The sequence below is a fragment of the Mesoplodon densirostris genome, chromosome 2 (genome assembly GCF_025265405.1).
Source record: "Mesoplodon densirostris isolate mMesDen1 chromosome 2, mMesDen1 primary haplotype, whole genome shotgun sequence".
In the NCBI taxonomy this organism is placed as follows: Eukaryota; Metazoa; Chordata; class Mammalia; order Artiodactyla; family Ziphiidae; genus Mesoplodon; species Mesoplodon densirostris.
In genome coordinates, this window is record NC_082662.1 from 112124587 (window position 1) to 112148888 (window position 24302).

Genomic DNA, 24302 nt, shown 5'->3' on the forward strand with positions numbered 1-24302 from the left:
TTGGTTTCTTGACCTTCTTATGAGCTAAGCGTCAGGGGGCAGGCTGGACACGAGCCGCTGTGCACTCAGAGAGCGATGGGCAAACTTGAGGGCCCTAAGAGGGGTCTGTGCTGGCCACGTTCCATTCAGGAGTTGCCACCATAGAATCCAGGCCCAGTTGCCAGCTCTTCTCATTTTCCCAAAAAAGCCAGCACAAATCCAGATTTTTATGTGAAAACTTCTAACTTTTAAATGTTGCAACTAATGTATAAAATTTTGCATGATCCAGACTCTGATTGGATCTTGTCTTGCACGCAGCTGATCATGCCCCCTGGTTCTAAGCTCATTCTTGGGCCTTTCTCACATCGCTCTTCCAGACATTTCTTGCTTGTCTGCCCCAGATCTCTCCTCTCTGAGTCCTCCTAGGTCAGCTGTCTTTTCCTGGTTCCCTCTGGGAGGGACTTTCCTGAGATTCATTTTATACTCTGGTGCCCACAGTGGGCCCTTTGGAAAGGAAAATATGTTGGAACTGATTAATCATTTGGCTCTACGGTGCTTCAGGGTTTTTGTTTTATCCAGTTTCTAAGGTTCTTGGTCTTTGCTGTGGGTGGGAAGTGCTGATGGGAGGCTCGGCCTCAGACTGGTCAAGACAGGAGAAAAAGCTGTCTTCACCAAACCTGGGATACTGGGTGGAGTTAAAAGCAGTTTTTGCTAAGTACTCTGCCCAGAGGGGGGCTCTGGGTGGGCTGCTGGGAGAAGAATAACACAGGGAGGGCGGGGCTGTGGCAGAAGACCCCATGCCCAGGGGAGCTGGGCAGCTGATAGGCAGCTGCTGGCTCCAAGTGCTGCTGCCTGGTGTGGTCACTGGGCTGAAGGAGAGGGTGGGCCCCCGGCAGAGTACAGGGTCAGGGAACTAGGCCAACCGAGGGAAGCCTGAGCTCCTCCCAGAAATGTGAGAGCCCCCCACCACTGCTCAGCTGGAACTGATTTCCTATTTGTGAAATGCTAAGAGGCAGAGAGAGGCAGGATCTCTAAGCTCAGAAAGTGACAAATCCTGAAGGTGTGTGTGTGTGTGTGTGTGTGTGTGTGTGTGAGCGTGCACATGTGCGCTCATAGGCCTGGCCAGGCCTGCACCTGAAATTCCCCCTTTCTCATACCCAGTCACTTAAGAGGTGGTACCTTCAAAACCAATGGGACAGTCACATCTGTTTTCCAAGCGTGGGGTACAAAGTAAGGTCACATTCATTTTATTTATTTATTTGGCTGCGCCAGGTCTTAGTTGCAGCCCGCGAGATCTTCGTTGTCATGTGCGGGACCTTTAGTTGTGGCATGTGAACTCTTAGTTGTAGCATGCAGGATCTAGTTCTCTGACCAGGGATCGAACCTGGGCCCCCTGCATTGGGAGCACAGAGTCTTAACCTCCTGGTGGCGCAGTAGTTAAGAAGCCACCTGCCAATGCAGGGGACACGGGTTCAAGCCCTGGTCTGGGAAGATCCCACATGCCACGGAGCAACTAAGCCCGTGCGCCACAACTACTGAGCCTGCACTCTAGAGCCCGCGAGCCATGACTACTGAGCCTGTGTCCCACAACTACTGAAGTCCACCTGCCTAGACCCATGCTCCGCAACAAGAGAAGCCACAGCAGTGAGAGGCCCATGCACCGCAACCAAGAGTAGCCCCTGCTCGACGCAGCTAGAAAAAGCCTGAGCACAGCAACGAAGACCCAACACAGCCAATAAATAAATAAATAAATAAAATTTAAAAAAACATATTAAATGACTAACACCTGCCCCCATGATATCCTGAGCCCCTTTCTCCCCTGAAAACTCTGAAGCAGGGTTTTGTTAACTGTTGAACTGGCTCAGGGCCCAAGTTCATGAGCCCTCCAAGTATAGGTGATGGTGACATCACCAACTGCTGCTAGGTGCACAGGACTCCTGACCTCTTCCTCAGGGCCATGGGCATCCTGGGGTTGGAGTATGTCCACACAGGCTAATCAGATGGGTATGGAGTCAAGTCCCACGGCCCTGATGGGGTGGGGCGAGGGCCTGGTGAGAGCCATGAGGGCAAGTCCTCTTCAGGTTCCCAGGAGGAACCATGTCAAGCCCTGGGGGCAGGTGGAGGGAGATTCTCACTAGGTGATCCGGCTCCCAAGTGGCTCCTGGAGGAGCCACTTTTTTTTTTTGCGGTACGCGGGCCTGTCACTGTTGTGGCCTCTCCCGTTGCGGAGCACAGGCTCCGGACGCGCAGGCTCAGCGGCCATGGCTCACGGGCCCAGCCGCTCCGCGGCATATGGGATCTTCCCGGACCGGGGCACGAACCCGTGTCCCCTGCATCGGCAGGCGGACTCTCAACCACTGCGCCACCAGGGAAGCCCTGGAGGAGGTTTTGAACACTGTCCTTTGCAGGGGAGCCTCCCAAGACTCTCCCACCTCCAGCCTCCATCTCTGTGCTTCCCAAACAGGGAGGCCTCGCCTTTGTTGGGCAATTTCTCCTGCTACTCCCACCCCATAATGACACTTTCGACCTCCTCTATCCCCAGCCAGCCCTCAGACCTCCACGTAGTCGGCAGGAGGCCCCTTTCCTCTCTGAATTCTTCCCTCTTTCACAAGAGTTCCCAGAGCTCTCAGTCAGAAAGAGAAAAACAAATACCGTATGCTAACACATATATATGGAATCTAAGGAAAAAAAAAAAAAAGGTCATGAAGAACCTATGGGTAAGACGGGAATAAAGACACAGACCTACTAGAGAATGGACTTGAGGACACGGGGAGGGGGCAGGGTAAGCTGGGACAAAGTGAGAGAGTGGCATGGACATATATACACTACCAAACGTAAAATAGATAGCTAGTGGGAAGCAGCCGCATAGCACAGGGAGATCAGCTCGGTGCTTTGTGACTGCCTAGAGGGGTGGGTTAGGGAGGGTGGGAGGGAGGGAGACGCAAGAAGGAAGAGATATGGGAACATATATATATGTATAACTGATTCACTTTGTTATAAAGCAGAAACTAACACACCACTGTAAAGCAATTATACTCCAATAAAGATGGTAAAAAAAAAAAAACCCAGCCAGAATGATTAGCATCCAAAAAAAACTGGTTCTTACTTCCCTGGGGGCTGGTAGGGCTCTATCTTCATACTTCCGGGGGACTGAGGGGAAACACTGGCATTCCATTCTTTGAGTGCTGGGAAAAGATCAAGTTTCATATTAAACTGGCCTGACCATGGATTCCATCCTCGAAGCCAGGTTGTCCAGGAGCATCTGGCTCTGGGGCTCTGCCCTAGATTCTGTCTATTAAGACAGAGAAAAGGACCTATTGGGAGGTCTCTTCCTTCCTGTTGCTGTGGTTCCTGGCCTAAAGCAAGGCGGGGCAGCTTGGGAGATGTGGCCTCCTCTCCTATCCACAGCTGGGCACCAGGCACTTGACACACGGCATGACCACTGTTCCTTGGTGGCCCCATCAGCAAAGAACAATGTTGCTACAACTCTGGTGTAGAGTTCCTTGGTGCAGAGAAAGCCTTTCTCCCTCCCCAGTGCCCTCTGCTAGGCTGAGCTGGCCTGGCTCCTGGACACCGTGGACCTCAGTGCTTTACTCCCTGCCCCCACCTTCGGCAACTACAGTTCCAGAGTTACCTGGCTCTTTTAGTGCCTGCACAGGAACACACACACAGAGGCACGCGCACGCACTCACAAACATACTATGCATGCCCACACGCACTAACATTCACATGCACACTCACACTCATACACGGATGTGGACATGTGTGTATATACTCATGCACACAACACACCCATGGGTTTATGTGCGCACATATATACATTTACACACATGCATGCATACTCATATGCATGTATATACAATACTTGTATGCATTTATTATATATACAATACACACAGGTGTAAACACACAGCCTCACAAAAACACAAATATGAACACACTCACATGCACATAGAGACACAAATGCACGTGCATGCATACACATGGCATAAGTATCCACATTCACATACATGCATGCTCACTCACACACTGACTCACATAAATATCATACATGTACACGTATGCACATACACTCACCCGTTTACATATTGTGATATTGAGAGTTATTGCCCCACACATTGCTCATCATGGTTTAACGTTTTGCTTCTCCTTTAAAATGTGAAGATTCCAGCGAAGAGGCTCTTCAAAGAGCTTACTAAATGTAAGCAGTTAGTTATTTTACTTCTTAGTTTACATAGGATCCTGAAAGGGATGATGGACAGACAAAAAATAACTGACGTCCATGGCTGTATCTTAGCAGTGGTCCAGAAGTTTTTGCCCCAGAGATGAACAGAAGTAAACAAAGAGGTCAGTCATGATGGGGAAGGGTGGCCGAGGAGGCATGTCCCCAGTATAAAGATTGTTTTTGGGAGAGAAGGGATGAAATGGAGACAAAGTAAAAGAAAGGAGGAGTAAAAGTGGCTCTCTCTCTACTGAGGCTCATTTAGAAGCACTACAGTTCAGAGGTTGTAACTCCAGAGTTCTTCAGAAATGTGGGAAAGTTTGTGGGGCATGTCACAAATGGCTGAGGATGTGGGTGACTTTATGGAAGCATTTCCCCCCCACATTTTAGATATGGGTGAGGTAGATATTATTCCTGGGTCTTAACTTCAGTACTTTTCCTTTTATCACATTTATCCTTACCTGTGCAGGATTTATTTATTTTTTTTTTGAGAACAATAAGTTACTTCAGAGGGAATTGACAGCTGGCCGAGTGCTTCTCCTTAGAAAATTTATTTCATTTATATTCCTGAGTCAGCTAATGTACATTTAGAGACAGTTAGCTACAACTCTATAACGTCTGTCTCCAGTCCTCTACACTTTTACTTACTTATTATTGTTATTATTTTAGAGGTTGTTTTTTCCCTGATCCTAAATGGAAACTAATGATATCTACTATCAAATTTTGCCCTATTATTAAATTTTAATCAATTTCTTGATTGGGGTATCATTCTTTATAAAGTACAAAGTTTTCAAAATTCAAATTTGAAAACTCTGGCCTTCAGACATAAAAGAAATGTCTCTTCCACCTCTGCCTTCTCCAGGATCTCTCACCAGGGCCTAGCACTTACTCCATCACACTTTTACACACTTCAGTGTCTGAGTCAGTAATCACAGGGGACAATAAATCTCAGTGTTGGAAGCTTGGGGATCTGGTCTGGAGTCAGGAGGACCCAGATGCAAATCCCAGGTTTGCTTCAGCTTCCTCATCTGTAAAATGGGAATAATCAGAGTACCTATTTCATAGGGTGGCGGTGTGATTTTGGGAAATTTACTTAACCTCACACAGTTTGCTCACCTGTAAAATAAGGCCATCAGTAGCATCTAAGAAGGAAAGGGGGTGAGGTAAATAACGTGTTTACACAATGCCTGGAAAATTGTAATTTTAAGAAATAGCTACTACATTTTTTTCTTTTTACAATACTTGTACTGCAGTAGGCTTGAACCACTCTGGAGGAGACTTATGGGCCAATTCACCTTGGTTCACTCATGAATACAACCTCTTCACAGGCAGCCTCTGCATGTAATCTTGAACATTGCTTCTCCCCTGTGGCAACTCAGGACACCATCAGCTGAGGAGGGCAAAATCCTGGCATTAAAATCTATTGTACATGTGCTTGTAAAGATTCTTTAAGGCCAATGCAAATCACTGCCACCTGGAAGTTGACAGCCCTTAGCTTCTGACTCTCTTCCTTCTCCCTCCCCTTTTGTACTTGGCTAGATTGCCTTGCACTGGAAGCAAAAGGCTGAAGGCATAAAAGGTGGTGAGTGAACTATCACAGCTCAAGTCCCGCTCTATCCAGCCCCAGAGGTGAATCATCCTTTTGTCTGGCGTATCCTACCTGTTAGTTACTTAGACATTTCCCTAACAGATTCACTGCCATAGTATCGCAGTGCTTGTGTTCCAGTAACCCTTATTTTATTTAAGAATGGCCCCAAAGCACAAGAGTAGTGATGTTGGCAATTCAGATATGCCCAAGAGAATTGCCAAAGAGACAGTCCCTCTTTTAAGTGAAAAGGTGAAAGTTCTCAACTTAATAAGGAAAGAAAAAAAATTGTATGCCGAGGTTGCTAAGATCTGTGGTAAGAATGAATCTGGTTTTTTTTTTTGGCATTACGCGGGCCTCTCACCGTTGTGGCCTCTCCCGTTGTGGAGCACAGGCTACGGATGTGCTCCGGACGCACAGGCTCAGCGGCCATGGCTCATGGGCCTAGCCGCTCTGCGGCATGTGGGATCTTCCCAGACTGGGGCACAAACCCGTGTCCCCTGCATCGGCAGGCGGACTCTCAACCACTGCGCCACCAGGGAAGCCCCAAGAATGAATCTTCTATCCGTGAAATTGTGAAGAAGGAAAAAGAACTTCATGCTAGTTTGCTGTTGCACCTCAAACTGCAAAAGTTATGGCCACAGTGCATGGTAAGTGCTTAGTTAAGATGGAAAAGGCATTAAATGTATACAATATTTTGAGAGAGAGATATCACATTCACATAACTTTATTACAGTATATTGTTATAATTGTTCTATTTATTATTAGTTACTGTTGTTCTCTTACTGTGCCTAACTTATAAATTAAACTTTATCATAGATGTAAGCAGAGGAAGAAACATAGTATATATAGGGTTTAGTACTATCCAAGGTTTTAGGCACCTACTGGAGGTCTTGGAATGTATCCTCCATGGATAAGGAGGACTAGTGCTTATTATCTGTGACTGCTTTGTGCTACAGTGTCACAGTTGTGACAGACTGTATGAACTACGAGCTTAAATATTTATCATCTAGTTCTTTAAGATAAAGTTCGCTGACTTCTGCCCTGTTTAAATAACAGAATTGACTAGATAGAGTTGTATAAAGATGTTAAAGAAAAAAAAAAAGACCAGTTTGTTCCTATTCTGTAATTCCCTTCCTTCAGGGAAAGGGTTTAAGTAGTTTTATTAAGATTTTGAGGTTAAGATATCAGTGGGAAAACTTTCTGATTTCTTATTACTTTGTCAGATAACTAGGCAATTTGGTAAGATTCAGGTCATAGTACTGAAAGGTTTTGAGAGTTAAAGATAAGTGGAATGCGTTTGAAAAAGCTCTGCTATTGAGAATGGCTGTAGCCTAGGAAGAACCTGGCCGAGAAGGAGTAGAAGAAAAGTTTCTTCTTCGAAGAAAACTTTAAAGTCTCTTGCTTGGGCAATTTTGATTTCGTCTGAGCAATAAATTAAACAAGATCTGCAAAATAAACATATCACAAACACAAAATTGATATATTTTCCAGCCCACTTAATTTTTAAACAATTAAAATAATTTAAATTTTATTTAGTATCAATACAAATCATATTTTTGCTTTTACTAGAAACACCTTATTATAATAGTATTTTTAATGAGATCAATGAAACAGAATACGTCAGTCAGTTTTATCCTTGTAATGTGACTGACAAAGGACTCCTGGAATGTAAGTGACAGCTCTGCTGTTTTCTTGTGTTTGCTCTTCAAAAGTTTGCTTTACTCAAATTTGATTTTACAAAAGACCTATATTAGTACCTGTTTTCACTAACTGAAAGATACCTGAAGAGGATTTTCGCTTTTATGAAAAAAGTTGAAACGCAAAAGTAGCATTCAGCATTTTACAGCCAGCTTTTTATTTTTTTTATTTTTAAAATTTTTCTTGGCTGCCGTGCTGCGCAGCATATGGGATCTTAGCTCCCTGGCCAGGGATTGAACCCACACCCCCTTGCATTGGAAGCATGGAGTCTTAACCACTGGACCACCAGGGAAGTCCCTACAGCAAGTCTTTTAGATGCAGTGGGTACCTGGAGCAGCAGTGAGAGTGGCACTGCCAACTCCTTCCCAGGGAACTACACTCAGTATCCCAGCAACAAGCAGCCACAGCTTTGAACTGTGTCTGTGAGCATCTGTGCTTTATCTCAGTTTATTAGCAAGATGTGTCCTTAGGTAATTGCTTCTTTGCTTTACACTATTTCAGTTTATGAAAGGTTTCATAGGAACATAGTACTTTGGGATAATGGGGGAAACACGTACTTGCATTTTTTTCAATTACTTAAAAAAAATTATTTATTTGGTTGCACCGGGTCTTAGTTGTGGCAGGCGGGCTCCTTAGTTGCGGCATGCAAACTCTTAGTTGAGGTATGCACGTGGGATCTAGTTCCCTGACCAGGAACTGAACCCAGGCCCCCTGCATTGGGAGCGCAGAGTCTTAACCACTGCGCCACCAGGGAAGTCCCTGTACTTTCATTTTAAGTATTATCTTTTTAAACAGATTTGTTGAGATAAAATTTAACATACAATTCACACGTTAAAGTATATAATTCAACGCTTTCTGTATATTACATTAAATTTTAAAAGTTGTGGTAAAAAAATATAACATAAAACTAGCCCGTTTAGACCTTTCAAGTGTACAACTCAGTGGCATTAATTACATCCACAATATAGTGTAACTACCACCTCTATTTCCAAAACTTTTTCATCATCCCGAAAAATTCTGTACCTATTAAACAATATCTTCCTATTCCTCCCTCTCCCCAGTCCCCTTTTAACCTCTATCCTATTTTCTGTCTCTATGAATTTGCCTACTCAAGAGACTTCACGCAAGTAGAATCATACAATATTTGTCCTCTTTTGTCTGGCATATTTTGCTTAGCATGTTTTCAAGGTTCATCCATGTTGTAGCATGTGTCAGAATTTCCTTCCTTTTAATGGCTGAATAATATTCTATTTTATGGATTTTGCTTACCCATTCATCTGCTGATGGACACTTGGATTGCGTCTACCTTTTGGCCATTGTGAATAATACTACAATGAACACTGGCATATAAGTACCTGTTTGAGTCCCTCTTTTCAATTCCTTTGGAATGGCTGGGTCATATGGTAATTTTATGTTTAGCTTTTTGAGGAACTGCCAAACTGTTTTCCATAGTGGTCACACCAATTTATATTCCCACTAGCATTGTCTGAGGGTTATGCCAACACTTTTTATTTTCCACTTGGGTTGTTTCCACCTTTTGGTTATTATGAATAATGCTGCTATAAACTTTTGTGTACAAGTTTCTGTGTGGACATATGTTTTCATTTTTCTTGGACATATACCTAGGAGTAGAATTCCTGGGCCATATAGTAATTCTCTGTTTAACCTTCTGAGGAACCACCAAACTGTCTTCCACAGCAGCTGCACCATTTTATATTCTGACCAACAATGTAGGAGGGTTCCCATTTCTTCATATTCTCGTTGACACTTGTTATTTTCCATTAAAAGATTATAGTCATCTCAGTGAATATGAAGTGTGGTTTTGATATGCATTTCCTTAATGACCAATGATGTTGAACATCTTTTCATGTGCTTGTTGGCAATTTGTATACCTTATTTGGAGAAATGTCTAATCAAGTCCTTTGCTCATTTTTAAATTGTGGGCATTTTTTGGGTTGATCTTTAAGAATTTTTTATATATTCTGGATACTAAACCCTTATCAGATATATGATTTGCAAATATTTTCTCCCATTCTATAGGTTGCCTTTCTACTTTCTTGATAATGTCCTTTGATGCACAAAAGTTTAAAATTTTTATGAGGTCTTGTATGCTGCAACTTTGCTGAATTCGTTTATTAGCTTTAGTCTTTTTGTAGATTCTTTGGGATTATCTACATATAGACCCTGCCCCACCACCAACCCCCAGCCCAATTCATATGTTGAAATCCTAATGCCCAGTGTGATGGTATTAGTAGGTGGGGCTTTGGGGAAGTGCTTAAGGTGGAGCCCTCATGAATGGGATTAGTGTCCTTATAAAAAAGGGTCCAGAGAGATCTTTAGCTCCTTCCACCAAATAAGGACACGGTGAGAAGGTACCAGATATGAACCAGTAAGTGGGCCCTCACCAGAAGGTGACCATGCTGGCATCCTGATCCTGGACTTTCCATTTTAACTGTGAGCAATACATTTCTGTTTTTTATAAGCTACCTGGTCTGTGGTATTTTGTTACAGAAGTCCAAATGGATTAAAACACTTAGGAAATGAATACAGGCTCCTTCCAGTGATGCTATTACCAATACCATGCTATTGGTAAGATACAATAACACAGCCTATGTTAAAATGGCACAGTAGTTTAATCCCTAGAATCCAAGACAACAGATGTGAGGTATCCAATCCTATAGGAACTAGTTGTGTTTCCTACTGTAGCCAAAAAGATTTGTTTAGATACAACAAAGCTGGTTTTGTAATTTATAATGCACACACACACAACACACACACATACATACATATTCGTGCACCCACATATTTATTCCTTCCTTTGGTTTTCTGGCATTTCCAAGTTTGTGGTAAAAGTTTCAATGATTTTTTTCTCCAGAATGCAATGGATCAGACATCACACCTACGCAAACTTAAGGAGCCCATTCAAATTTTAGGAGAACCAGACACTTAACCTAAGGAGACAGAAAGAACTGCTGATACTCTCACAGGGAGTGTCTCTGTGTAAAAAAGTTTGGAAGGTGGAAATGGAGCTCCTGGAATTGTATTCAAAAGACTTGTTTAGGAAGGTCCATGTTAGCAGGCTTCACCCGATGGGGGATTCAACAGTGGGTGAGTAGAACAGGACTGAAGACAACTGCTTCTTCTGGAGGAGGGACAGCCTTACACAGATTGGCGTGGAATTCACCAGAAGCTCTTTTACGTCAAACTTTTTTCAGGATCCAGCTTTATAAATAAACCTAAACAACAAAATAACAGAAGATGATTATAAGTCAACTGACTTCAATCTGATGGGACTCCTCTAAGTAGAAATACATATATACGTACACAAAAGCACTTTGATTCATATTGGTACCTTCAGGATATCTGCCCACTCTCATTTTTCAGCCAAATTAAGAATCAACTTTTGGGGACTTCCCTGGTGGTCCAGTGGTTAAAAATCCGCCTTCCAATGCAGGGATGCACGGGTTTGATCCCTGGTTGGGGAATTAAGATCCCACATGCCGCAGGGCAACTAAGCCCACGTGCCTCAACTACTGAGCACGCAGGCCACAACTAGAGAGCCCACGTACAGCAACTACACAGCCCACGTGCTCTGGAGCCTGTGTGACACAACTAGAGAGAAGCTCCACTCCACAATGAGGAGCCTGCGCACCACAGTGGAGGATCCTGCGCACCACAGTGGAGGATCCTGCAAGCTGCAATGAAGATCCTGTGTGCCGCAACCAAGACCCGACACAGCCAAAAACAAATAAAATAAAAATAATAGAATTAAAAAAAAGGAAAGAACCTTAAGAAAATTTATTAAAAAAAAAAGAATCAACTTTTGATTCTCACAATACTGTATTAGCTCTCCTGGGTAACCAGGTCCTCTGCCACTTGGTCATTTCATGGTTCATTACCACTTCCATTAGAGATAGTCAAGGAAGTGAAAGGAAGTAAAATTACAACTGAGCCATCTGTTACCTTTATGATACTGAAAGGTTTAGTGAGACAGAAAGTATAAACCACAGCCTGGAATAGGATTTTTAAATTGACTGTGGATTCAAATTATTCATGATCTTCCTCCTGCTTCTTTTATCTATCATTCCTGCAAACAGCTGACACTTAAGGGAAAAATGAATTTCTTAAACAAGATACAAGAAGCATTAACCATAAAGGAAAATATTTAATAAATGTGACTACATTTACATTAAAAACTTGCTCATAAAAAAGATAACTTAAAGCAAATAAAAGACAACTTATATACTAGAAGGAAATCTGTGCAACTTATATAGCCAACAAAAAGATTCGTTTTATAAAAAAAGATAAAGGATTCTTATAAATCAGTGAAAAAAAAAAGGAAATAAAACAATAAAAGAGGCTGAGAAAACAGGAATTTCACAGAATAGGAAACAAATATGGTCAATAAATATATGAAGAGATGCTCAGCTCCATAGGTAATCAGGGAAATGCAACTTTAGATCACACTGAAATACCATTTTATAACAATTTGATTGGCAAAAATCAAGAAATTTGACTTTACCAATTGCTAGAAAAGATAGGGATCAACAGAATGTCATATATTGCTGGTGGGAATGTAATTCGGTACAGCTTTAGAAAACAATCTGGCACTTCCCTGTAAGGCTGAACACTCTTATACCCTCCAACCCAGAAATTCCACTCCTAAGTATATGCCAAGCTCTTGCCCATATACACCAGCAGGAGACATGAATAAGAATGTTCATAGTAGCGCCATTCATAATAGTCAGAGGCCCACCATTAGAGGAAGAGATAAATCCATTGTGGTATAGTCACACAATGGAATATTATACTGCAGTAAATGAGCAAACTTCATAGCCAACAACATGGGTGAACTTCAGTAACATGAAGCAGGGTAGAAAAAAAAAAAATCAAGTCCCAGAAAAGCACATATAGCACAATCTCTTTTCTACAAAGTTCAAAAACAAACAACTAAACAATATATTACTTAGGCACAAATATATTCTTAATCAAACTTAAAAAAACCCCAATAAGGTATAAAGGAATGAAAATCACAAAATTCTAGATCAGAGTTACCTCTGAAGGAAAAATAGGAGGATGAGGTGGGGAAAAGTAATTAGGTAGGGATATAATATTATTAAGATTCTGGTTCTTGTTTGATTGTAGGTTTCAGGATGTTTATTATTAAATTAGAAAAATAAATACATTAGTGAATGAGTAAGTAAAAGATGACCATTCACGTACCAATAATGGCTCTGTATCCTAAATCAAGGATTCTGAGTAACCCAAACATGTGCATCTGAGGTCCATTAAAATAAAAAATAAAAACAACAAAAAGGGACTTCCCTCGTGGTCCAGTGGTTAAGACTCCATGCTCCCAAAGCAGGGGGCCGGGTTCGATCCCTGGTCAGGGAACTAGATCCCGTGTGCTGCAACTAAGACCTGGAGCAGCCAGATTAAATAAATAAATAAATAAATAAATAAATAAATAAAACAAAAAGCATTGGATATCTAAATTAACTTGTCTAAGTCTGCAGCTACTGAAGGTGAGGCTTCCAGGACCCCTCACTTGCAAAGGCCCTACGACAGCTGACGATATACAAAGTTACTCATTACAACAGTATTTGCAAGAGCAAAAGACTGAGAAAATATCCATGTCCAGTATCTCCAACTCCAATCCAACACAACAGGGCTCATTCCTGTTAACTCTTTTTCCATATCTGGAACTCCTCTGATGTGAGAAACCTAGCTCCCGTCACGGCTGCCAGCCTGCGCAGACGCCACCCTCTCCCTGTGGGCTCTGACACCCACACTGCTCGCCATGGGGACTCCTTCCTTCCCATAGTTGGGCTCTGACATCCTGTGCTGGGCCACTCCCCTGTGCAGACACCCTCCACTCCACTCAGGCTCCCAGACAGCGATGGGCTGCTGTAGCCCCCCCTCCCTGTGGCTTCCCCCTTACCCCAGCCTACCATGCCTGACTCTACCTAATAGCTTTAGAAATATTTAGGAAGGAAGGAAAGGGTGAAATGGAAGGAAGAAGAAAAAGGCAAGAGAATGGGAAGAACCTCTCTACTTTTTCTACACTGATGATAACATAAACACATTCACTGTCCTGTAGCTTGTGTTTTCCATTCAATATATAGTAATGATATATAGCTCCATATCATACAAAAAGAGTTTCCTTATTCTTATTTATGGTACCACAATATTCCACAATATTTTTTATGGCACACACAATATAGTTTATAGATGAACTGTAGTCTCTTTACCTAGTCTCCTATTGATAGATATTTATGTTTTACCAATCTTTTGCTAGTCCAAATAACATTGCATGAGTAGCACAATTACTGGAACCCTAGAGCAACCTTACACATTGTAATGTTGCACACATGGTAGTATACCTATGGGATAAAATCCTGAAAATGGGTCAAAAGGTACATGACTATAATTTTGAGAGATATACCAGCTCTCTACCAGCAATGAGTAAGAATACCTTTAACTTGTTCTTTACATGCAGGGAATTAAGAATTTCTTGGCATGTATGGGTTATAAAACCAAACCAAAACAAAACGAAAACCCCCTGAAACAAAAAAAACCAAAATAAATTAAACCAAACCTAAAATAGAAAGTGGCAGCTTCTTACTTGTTGCCTCTGAGTACAGGATCTTCTCATCAACACTTCGAACATTACAAGAAAGAAACAATTTCCTCCCCTCAATTTTATCAAGTTGGCTATTTATCACAACAACAGAACAGAGGGGGATAGGTCTGCAGAAAAAAAAAAAAGAAAAAATCCAGCTTTTATCAGATTTATGTAGCACTGAGAGATGATCAAATGTATGACAGGAGTGGAAATTTATGATACCTGGTATCAGTGGGTGCTGTTTTAGATAAAATGCTGCTAAAAGGGGCTGACACCACCAGTTGCTCACATCCCCTTCCTCCCAAGCACCATTGCTCTCAGGTGGCTCCTAGGCACCCGGTCCAGAAACTGCTGTCGTGGGTTAGGTTCAAAGAAATCACCAGATGATTCCAGCTCTGCGATGGCAGAGGCTGCCCCATCTGAAGGGAGCTGAAATCCTTTAAATAAATGAAAATAGGACCATGGGATGGTCCCAGTCAGCTTCTCTCATTTTCTCTGTCATAATTGAAGTTTCTCACTCAATCCCCTTTAGAGTAACTGTCACTAGAAAGACACCGAATAATAAACTCCTGGTAACAGCTTAATGTGCTAATTCAGTGCTGTCCAACAGAACTTTGTGATGACAGAAATGTTCCACAGCTGAGTTGTCCAATATGGTAGTCACAGATGGCTACTGAACACTCAAAGTGTGGTTATTGTGAATGAGAAACTGAATCTTTACATTTATTTAATTTCTATTAATTCATATTTAAATTTATATAGCTATATGTATCTAGTGGTTACAGTCACCTCTGGGAATCTTAGAGATATAGTACTATAATGAAAAAGGTATCTCTTTAAAGGTATAATTTTAGTTGGTAGACTCATAATGTAGAGTAGGGAGATGTGTTTTATGTTCCTATAGTACCATCATGTGGGTGAAGGAACTACTCCATGTGGAAAGGAAATTAACACTCTGATTACCCCTCTGTCCAGTTTTTGCTCCCAGTAGATTTTCCTGAACTTCTCGATGGAACAACTGAGCTTTGCCAATCCAGGATTTACTAAGACCCGGGGAACATTAGGTGTACTTACCTGCTCAGCATCTCCCTTTCCTACTAACATTGCGTCTTTCATTTATCCATCTGTCCTACCGCTCACCACACTCTCTCATTCACACACCTACATTCCCCTTTCTTTGGAGAATCACCTCAATTTTCAGCCCATGTAGGTTAACTAGAGTTGACAGCTGATTCTTACCCACCATGCCCTCTGCACCCCCCGCCCCCCCAGTCACTGGTTGTGCAGGTGGGCATGGGTTGAAACTGTAAATCCTGGAGCTTGCGCTGGAGCCCTTGGGGCTGGGTTCTTTTTCTGCTGGAGTTGCTAGGCTTGCAAGATACAAGCCTGCCTGGTAGCTGTGGCACTACATTGGGAAAGGCTACCCAAGGATGAAGAAGACCTAAAGGAAAAGTGTGGCTGAGACACAGGCACAGATTCCTAATGGCATCATTGAATACCTGCACCCAGCCATAACTGTCTTCTCAACCATGTAAGCCAATATGTTCAGTTTTTCCTTAAGCTATTGTGAATTAAGAGATCTATCTCTGAGATTTCCCTGGTGGTCCAGTGGTTAATAATCTGCCTTCCAACGCAGGGGACACAGGTTCGATCCCTGGTTGGGGAACTAAGATCCCACATGCTGCGGGGCAACTAAATCTGCGTGCCACAACTACTGAGCCCATGCGCCTCAACTAGAGAGTTCGTGTGCTGCAACGAAAGACCCTACATGCCACAACAAAGATCCCACGTGCCGCAACTAAGACCCGATGCAGCCAAAAATAAAATAAATAAATAAATAAAATAAATATTAAAGGGCTCCCCTGGTGGCGCAGTGGTTGAGAGTCCGCCTGCCGATGCAGGGGACACGGGTTCGTGCCCTGGTCCGGGAAGATCCCACATGCTGCGGAGCGGCTAGGCCCGTGAGCCATGGTCGCTGAGCCTGTGCGTCCGGAGCCTGTGCTCCGCAACGGGAGAGGCCACAACAGTGAGAGGCCTGCATACCACAAAAAAAAAAAAATTAAAAATAAACAAACAAATAAATAAACAAATAAATATTAAAAACATTACCACCACCACCGATACATTGAAAAAAAAAGAGATCTATCCCTTACAATGAAAAATTCCTTGATTAATAAGAGAAAGAGAAAGGAGAAATACAAAATAATATAATAACTGTTTATAGAGTATAATTTTCTAAATGCAACTAATATTTAGGCACAGGTAAGTCTGATTGGCATAGAAAGCAGGCTTCAGATCATTTCACTTATCCAGTTTTGTTAGACAACTTACTTAGACTTGTGTTAAAGGCAAAAAAAAAAAGATAATAGAGATAAATAAATTTTAAAAATAAAAGAGAAAACATACATATATAACAGAGAGGCTTAAAAAGCTAAATGGTGGCTCTTCGAAAAGGCTAATAATCTCTGGCAAAATAGATCAAGAAAAATGAGAGTGAGCATAAATAAATACAATTGGGACCAAAAAGGATATAACCACATACTTAACTGAGGTAAGAAAAATTGAGAACACTGTGAATAACTTCATGTCAATAAATTTCAAAACTTAGATGAGGGCCTCCCTGGTGGCGCAGTGGTTAAGAGTCCGCCTGCCGATGCAGGGGATACGGGTTCGTGCCCCGGTCTGGGAGGATCCCATATGCCGCGGAGCGGCTGGGCCCGTGAGCCATGGCCGCTGGGCCTGCGCATCCGGAGCCTGTGCTCCGCAACGGGAGAGGCCACAACAGTGAGAGGCCCGCATACCGCAAAAAGAAAAAAAAAAAAAAAAACTTAGATGAAATGGAAAAGTATGCAAAAAGAAAAATTATCAAAATTGACAGAAAAGGATTAGAAAGCCTGAAGAGTTGAATAAAAAAGACATTGAAGGGGGCTTCCCTGGTGGCGCAGTGGTTGGGACTCCGCTTGCTGATGCAGGGGACGCGGGTTCGTGCCTCGGTCTGGGAGGATCCCATGTGCCGCGGAGCGGCTGGGCCTGTGGGCCGTGGCCGCTGAGCCTGCACATCTGGAGCCTGTGCTCCATGGCGGGAAAGGCCACAGTGGTGAGAGGCCCGCGTACCGCAAAGGAAAAAAAAAAAAAAAAAAAAGACATTGAAGCCCTAAGAGGATAGAGAAGCCACACCCAAGAAGGAGCCCAGGTCTTTGAATCATTTCAGGGGTGAGTCCTTTACTAACTTTGACACACAAGACTATATGTAAACAAAAAAAGTCTATTGATTTAAGTAGGTAAAATGTAGGGTTTGTAATAGTACCTAGTGCTACCCCAACTAATTTACTACAATTTTTTTTAAAGTCCTTATTTTTTACTCCTAGTTTAATGTGGAGAGAACTTGGTCTGTGAAATTTTGATTCTTTATAATGTATTGAGATTTGATCTATGGACCAATCTATGACCAGTTTTTGCAAATGTTCCATGAATGCTTGAAAAGAAAATGTATTTTTCTCTAATTACTAAATATAGGGGTCTACAATATGTTCAATAAATCATACTTGTTATCTTGTGGTGTTTAAATTTTTTTTCTAATTTTCTGTTTTTTATTTTTATTTTTTGGTCTGCTTGATCAATAATTGAGTGTGCTGGAATCTCCCACTATGAAAATAGATTAATTTCTTCCTATGAATCTACTAATTTTGTTTATATACCTTGAAGTTATTTTATTATGTACATACTGAATTAGAATTGTTACTATGTGCTGCTGAATTGAATCTCATTACTATGAAGTAGTCTCTCTCCCCAATATTACTTTTTTGATAATTTATTATTTTTTCCTGATATTCCACTTTCTTTTGACTAGCTTTTGCCTAGCATATTTTTTTCTTCCGTTTTCTGTGTCATGTTTTAGATATGTCTCATATAAACAGTTTATAGCTTTTTGTATTTTAAAACTCAATTTTATAGTCCCTTTCTTTGAACTGATGGTTTGGTCCATTTATAGTTAGTGTAATTAGTGATTTATTAAGAGCTATTTCTACCATCTTATTTTGGTGTTCTATTTGACTATAATGATGCTTTTTTCCCCTCTTTCTTGCATTTCTAAAAATTAAAATTTTCTATTTATTTAGTTAGTTATTTGGTTTTTACTCTTCTACTGGTTAGGCTTTAATTATGTGCACTCATTTTTTATTATTTTAATCACCCTCCCCCCTGAAAAATACAAAGATTAATTATGTTCACCTCCTCCCCAAACTACATACTATTTTTGTCCAGTATTTTAGCTGTCCTTTTAAAAACCCCAGAATATAGCCATTACTATTTACATATAGACTTTGTTGAGATTTATGTTATCAACATATTTACTGATGTAGTTGTTTATCATTCTTTCTTTCATCCTCCTGCCTGGTGGCATTACTTTCCTTCTTTCTGAAGTATATCCCTTAGAAGTTCCCTAGGTATTGTTCTGCTCTTTTCCCATTTTTGTTTAAATAAAAATGTGTTTATTTTGCTTATTTTTGAACTAGTTTTGCTGAGAGCATGATTCTAAGTTACATGTTTCTTTTAGCACCCTGAAGATATTTTATTATCTTCTCACTTCCACTGTTGCTGATAAGAAGTATACTGCTTCTAAGAGACAAGACTATTCTGTTATGGGTACCCTGTCTTTTATCTCTGACTACTTTTAAGATCTCTTTGCCTTTAGTATCTGTAATTTCTCTATAATATCTCAAGATACAGATTTATTTTTATTTATCTTGTTTGTTATATGTTGTACTTTCTGTATCTATGGCTCATGACTTTCTTTAGTTCTAGAATATGCTTACCCATAATCTCTTCAAATACTAGGTATCTTCCATTCATTCTACTGTCTTCCTCTAGGACTCCAACTATAGCACATTAGGACTTTTCATTTGTCCTCTTAGCTTAACCTCTCTTGTTTTTCACCTCTTTTTCTCTCTGTGCTGAATTCAGGTCAATTTCTTTAGCTCTATATTTCTGTTCACTTTCAGCTGTGTTTAAATAGCCCTTTAACCTATCTACTGAGGTGCTTCTGTTTTTAAACAATTACATTTTCATTTCTAAAAGTTTTAGGTTCTGTGGCAAATCTGTTAATTTTTATAGTTTCTTTCTCTTTTTGTGATTTCATCTTTTATTTCTTTAAACATCTCATACATAGTTCTTTTATACTGTGTATCTAATTATTGTGATATCTTAAGCCCCTGAGGGTCCAAGTCCATTATTTATCGTTTCTGCTGGTTCTCACTTATGGTGGTTTATTTCCTTACACATTTGGCACAGGATCTAGTTGTTCTGAACAAGGAATGTCCTTCAGAATTTCTTGTCTGCCCTGTTGCATGAAGAAGTCTAATCCAGACCTTCCCAACCAATATGACATGAATGGGTTATAGAAATGTTGAGATAATTGATACTTTCAGCTGGCTAGCTACCACTAATCATGAGCTTCTTTGTCTACTTATCTAAATGTGCTAAGCACAAGGAATAAATCAAGTGTGACATTTGGATCAGGGGGCTGGAAAGTATTGGGTATGATTAAGAAGCAGTTTTGCTTCTTAGAAGAAGGAAGGTAAATTAAGACACCTGATGATTGACACTTTAAATTATCTTCAATTAAATTTTAATTCCAGTGGTTGTCTCTGGCATCCTGGAGGGCCAAAAATTGATTAAACATGTTTTTATTATTATTACTATTATTATTATGAATCTAACAACCCTATACAAAAATATAGGGTCTGATAAAGTACTAGACTACTTATACAATCTAATAATCTAATGTTTTATTCTGGTCTTTAATCATCAATTAATAGAAGAGAATGGAGGTTGTGCATTGTAGTGAAGAGAACCAGACTTAGAGTCAGAAGACATGAGTTCTAATCCTGGCTATATTCTCTCTATCTATGTGACTTCAGGTAAAACTTGTTTTCAGTAAGTTTTCCAATTGTGGGTAACAAATGAATAGCTAAGTAACTGATTTATGTGAATAGTTTGTTGGATGAGACAAGGACTAGGGATAGGACCTGCCAAGTAGCATGTGCTCAATATACAAACACAAGTTGAGCTAAACTGTAATCGAAATACTCTGCTGAGCTTGTTTTCAAATGAACCCCCTATTTTGTTGAGAAGGGAGGTTGTACTGCATTCTTCACCTTTATTTGAACATAGAAAAATATTTAAAAAATTGTGAAACAAGGAAAAATATTAAAAACATAATTTAAAATATATTATTTATCATGTTAAGAAAGCCATTTCTAGAATCTAATTTTTAGTCATAAATAATATAAAATATTGACTACATGCAAGGATGACAATTTCTCCCAAATTAATCTTTAAAGTTGGGACTTCCCTGGTGGCACAGTGGTTAAGAATCCACCTGCCAATGCAGGGGACACGGGTTCAAGCCCTAGTAGTGGGAAGATCTCACATGCCATGGGGCAACTAAGCCCGTGTGCCACAACTACTGAGCCTGAGCTCTAGAGCCCACGAGCCACAACTACTGAGCCCGCATGCCACAACTACTGAAGCCCACATGCCTAGAGCCTGTGCTCTGCAACAAGGGAAGCCACTGCAATGAGAAGCCTGCATGCTGCAATGAACAGTGGCCTCTGCTCGCTGCAACTAGACAACAAAGACCCAATGCAACCAAAAATAAATAGATAAACTTATTTTTAAAAAATCTTTAAGGTCAACATTACTGCTATCAAAATCATATTTTGCTTTTGGGTAGATTTTGACAAATTTATTCTAACATTAATTTGCTTCACTCAAGTGATACAGAGAGGTGGTTGATGAGACATAGGGTTATATAAGAGAAAGAGGCACAATAACAGTCTGGGTGAGGGGTTAAAAATCTAAGGCACAACTAGGAATATGAGAAAACTACCTCAACATCATAAAGGCCATATATGAAAAGCCTACAGCTGACATCATACACAATGGTTGAGAGACTGAAACTTTTCCTCTAAGATCAGGAACAAGACAAGGACTCCTACTCTTGCCATTTCTATTCAACAAAGTACTGGAAGTCCTAGCCAGAGTAGTTAGGCAAGAAAAAGAAATAAAAGGCATACAAATCAGAAAGGAAGAAGTAAATTATCTCTGTTCACAGATGAAATGGTCTTATCTGTAGAAAACCCCAAATATTCCACAAAAAAACTGTTAGAATTAATGAATGAATTCAGCAATGTTGCAGGATATAAAATCAACACACAAAAACCAGTTGCATTTTTATACACTAACCATGAATAATCTAACAAGGAAATTGAGAAAACAGTTTCATTAAAAATAGCATCAGGGGCTTCCCTGGTGGCGCAGTGGTTAAGAATCCACCTGCCAATGCAGGGGACACGGGTTCGAGCCCTGGTCTGGGAAGATCCCACATGCCACAGGGCAACTGGGCCCGTGAGCCACAAGTACTGAGCCTGCGCGTCTGGAGCCTGTGCTCCGCAACAAGAGAGGCCGCGACAGTGAGAGGCCCGCGTACTGCAATGAAGAGTGGCCCCTGCTCGCCGCAACTAGAGAAAGCCCTCACACAGAGACGAAGACCCAACACAGCCAAAAAAATAAATTAAAAAAAATAGCATCAATAAGAATAAAATACTGAGGAATAAACTTAACCAAGGAGGCAAAAGACTTGTACACTGAAAACTACAAAACACTGCTAAAAGAAATTAAAGACACAAATAAATGGAAAGACATCCCATGTTCACTGATTAGAAGACTCAATATTTTTAATATGTTAATACTACCCAAAGTGATCTACAGATTAAGTGCAATCCCTATCAAAATCCCAATGGCATTTTTTGTAGAAATAGAAAAATCCATCCTAAAATTCACATGAATCTCAAGGGACCCTGAATAGCCAAAGCAATCTTGAAAAAGAAGAAAAAAGTTGGAAGTCCCACACATCTTGATTTCAAAACATATTACAAAACTACAATAATCAAGACAGTGTGGTACTGGCATAAAGACAGACATATAGATTAATGGAATAGAACAGACAGCCTAGAAATAAACCCTCTCATATATGGTCAAATGATTTTCTACAAGTGACCAATAGCACTCAATGGGGAAAGGACAGTCTGTTCAAAAGTGGTGCTGGGAAAACTGGATATCCACATGTAAAAGAATGATGTTGGACCCTTACCTTAAACCATATACAAAAAATAATGTGAAATGGACTGCAGACCTCCATTGGGGAAAAGCTTCATGACATTGGGTTTGGCAATGATTTCTTGGATATGACACCAAAGGTACAGACAACAAAATAAAAAAATAGACAAATGGAACTACATCAAACTTAAAAACTTCTGTGCATCAAAGGACACAATCAACAGAGTAAAAATGCAACTTAAAAAATCAGTTGCAAATCATATATCTGATAAGGGGTTAATATCCAGAATATATAAAGAACTCCTACAATTTAACAACAAAAAACTCACAAAAACCTGATTTAAAAAATGCTCCTTCAGGGCTTCCCTGGTGGCACAGTGGTTGAGAGTCCGCCTGCCGATGCAGGGGACACGGGTTCGTGCCCCGGTCCGGGAAGATCCCACATGCCGCGGAGCAGCTGGGCCCGTGAGCCATGGCCATGGAGCCTGTGCATCCGGAGCCTGTGCTCCGCAACGGGAGAGGCCACAACAGTGAGAGGCCCGTGTACCACAAAAAAAAAAAAAAAAAAAAAAAAAAATGCTCCTTCAAGTGAAGGACTTGAATAGACATTTCTCCAAAGATGATATACAAATGGCCAACAAGCATATGAAAAGATGCTCAATGTCACTAATCATTCGAAAAATGCAAATCAAAGCACAGTGAGCTATCACCTCACATCCATTAGGATGGCCACTGTTAAAAAACAAAACAAAACCCAAATAACAAGTGTTGGTGAAGATGTGGAGAAATTGGAACCCTTATGCATTGCTGGTGGGACTGTAAAGTGGTGCAGCAGCTATGGAAAACAGTATAGTGGTTCCTCAAAAAATTAAAAATAGAATTACCATGTAATCTAGCAATCCCACTCTGGGTATACATCCAAAAGAACTGAAAGCAAGACCTCATAAAGATATTTGCACACCCATGTTCACTATAGCATTATTCACAATAGCCAAGAGGTGGTAGGAACCCAAATATCCATCAACGGATGAAAGAATAAACAAAATGTGGTATATACATACAATGGAATACTATTCAGCCTTACAAAGGAAGGATATCCTGTTATATGCTACAACATGGATGAATCTTGAAGACATTATGCTATGTGAAATAAGCCAGTCATAAAAAGACAAATACTGTGTGATTCCACTTATATGATGTAACGACAGTAGTCAGATTCACAGAAACAGAAAGTAGAATTATGGTTGTCAGGGGCTAAGGGAAGGGGAATATGGGAAGTTATTGTTTAATGGGTATAGAGTTATAGTTTTGCAAGATGAAAAAGTTCTGGAGATCTGTTTCACAACAGTGTAAATATACTTAATACTACTGAACTGTACATTTAAAAAAGGTTAGGACAGTAAATTTTATGTTATGCCTTTTTTTAACTACAGCTAGAAATTTAAAAAATATTTTAAAAATATAAGGCATGAAAGATGTTAAATCTAAAGTATCAGAGTGAACTCATGACCTTATTAAACATTAATAACTTTCCAGCTCTGACACTGTAATAGCCTAGCAGCAAGGTCATCCTGCCCACCATGAGAATACATGTGGAACAATCTAATATTTTTCTGGTCTTTAGCACTATTCTCCATTAAAAGGAATCAGGGATCTTTGTAGACTAGCTATTCTATGTCTTGGCACAGATGTACCTTGTTGTTGTTAGAAGTAAAAGTAATGATAATAACAACAATGTTAATGATAAAAATAACAAGCAGCTAACACTTACTGAGTACTTGTTATGGGGCCAGATCTGTCCTAGATGCTTTGCATGGGTTAATTCATTTATTGCTCACAATGACCCTATGAGGTAGGTATTATTATCCTCTTTTTAAAGATGAGGACATTGAAGCACAGAGAGGTTAAGTAATTTGTTGAAGGCCACACAGCTAATAAGGGGCAAAATGGGCATTTGAACCTGTTCCAATGTCTGTCCTCTTAACTAGTGATTATACTGTCTCTCAGGAGACAAGAATACTTAAAAGCTAGCACAAGGAGTCAGTCTAAAGAGACTTCTATCGGCCAAATGT

General features: G+C 40.6%; 1 protein-coding gene across 2 annotated transcripts in view; it reads right to left on the bottom strand.

The window, feature by feature from the left end:
- Positions 1 to 10132: 10132 nt before the first annotated feature.
- The window catches only part of THEM4 (thioesterase superfamily member 4), a 47346-nt gene continuing 33176 nt past the window's right edge, over positions 10133 to 24302 (bottom strand). The window contains exons 5-6 of one of the 2 annotated variants that reach the window (XM_060090550.1): positions 14086 to 14237; positions 10133 to 10723 (exon numbers count right to left, since the gene is read on the bottom strand). In XM_060090550.1, coding sequence (XP_059946533.1) covers positions 10683 to 10723; positions 14086 to 14237 — 193 coding nt within the window. In that variant the 3' untranslated portion in view covers positions 10133 to 10682. The remainder of the gene's footprint in view (positions 10724 to 14085; positions 14238 to 24302) is intronic. The other variant, XM_060090551.1, reaches the window with a different exon arrangement.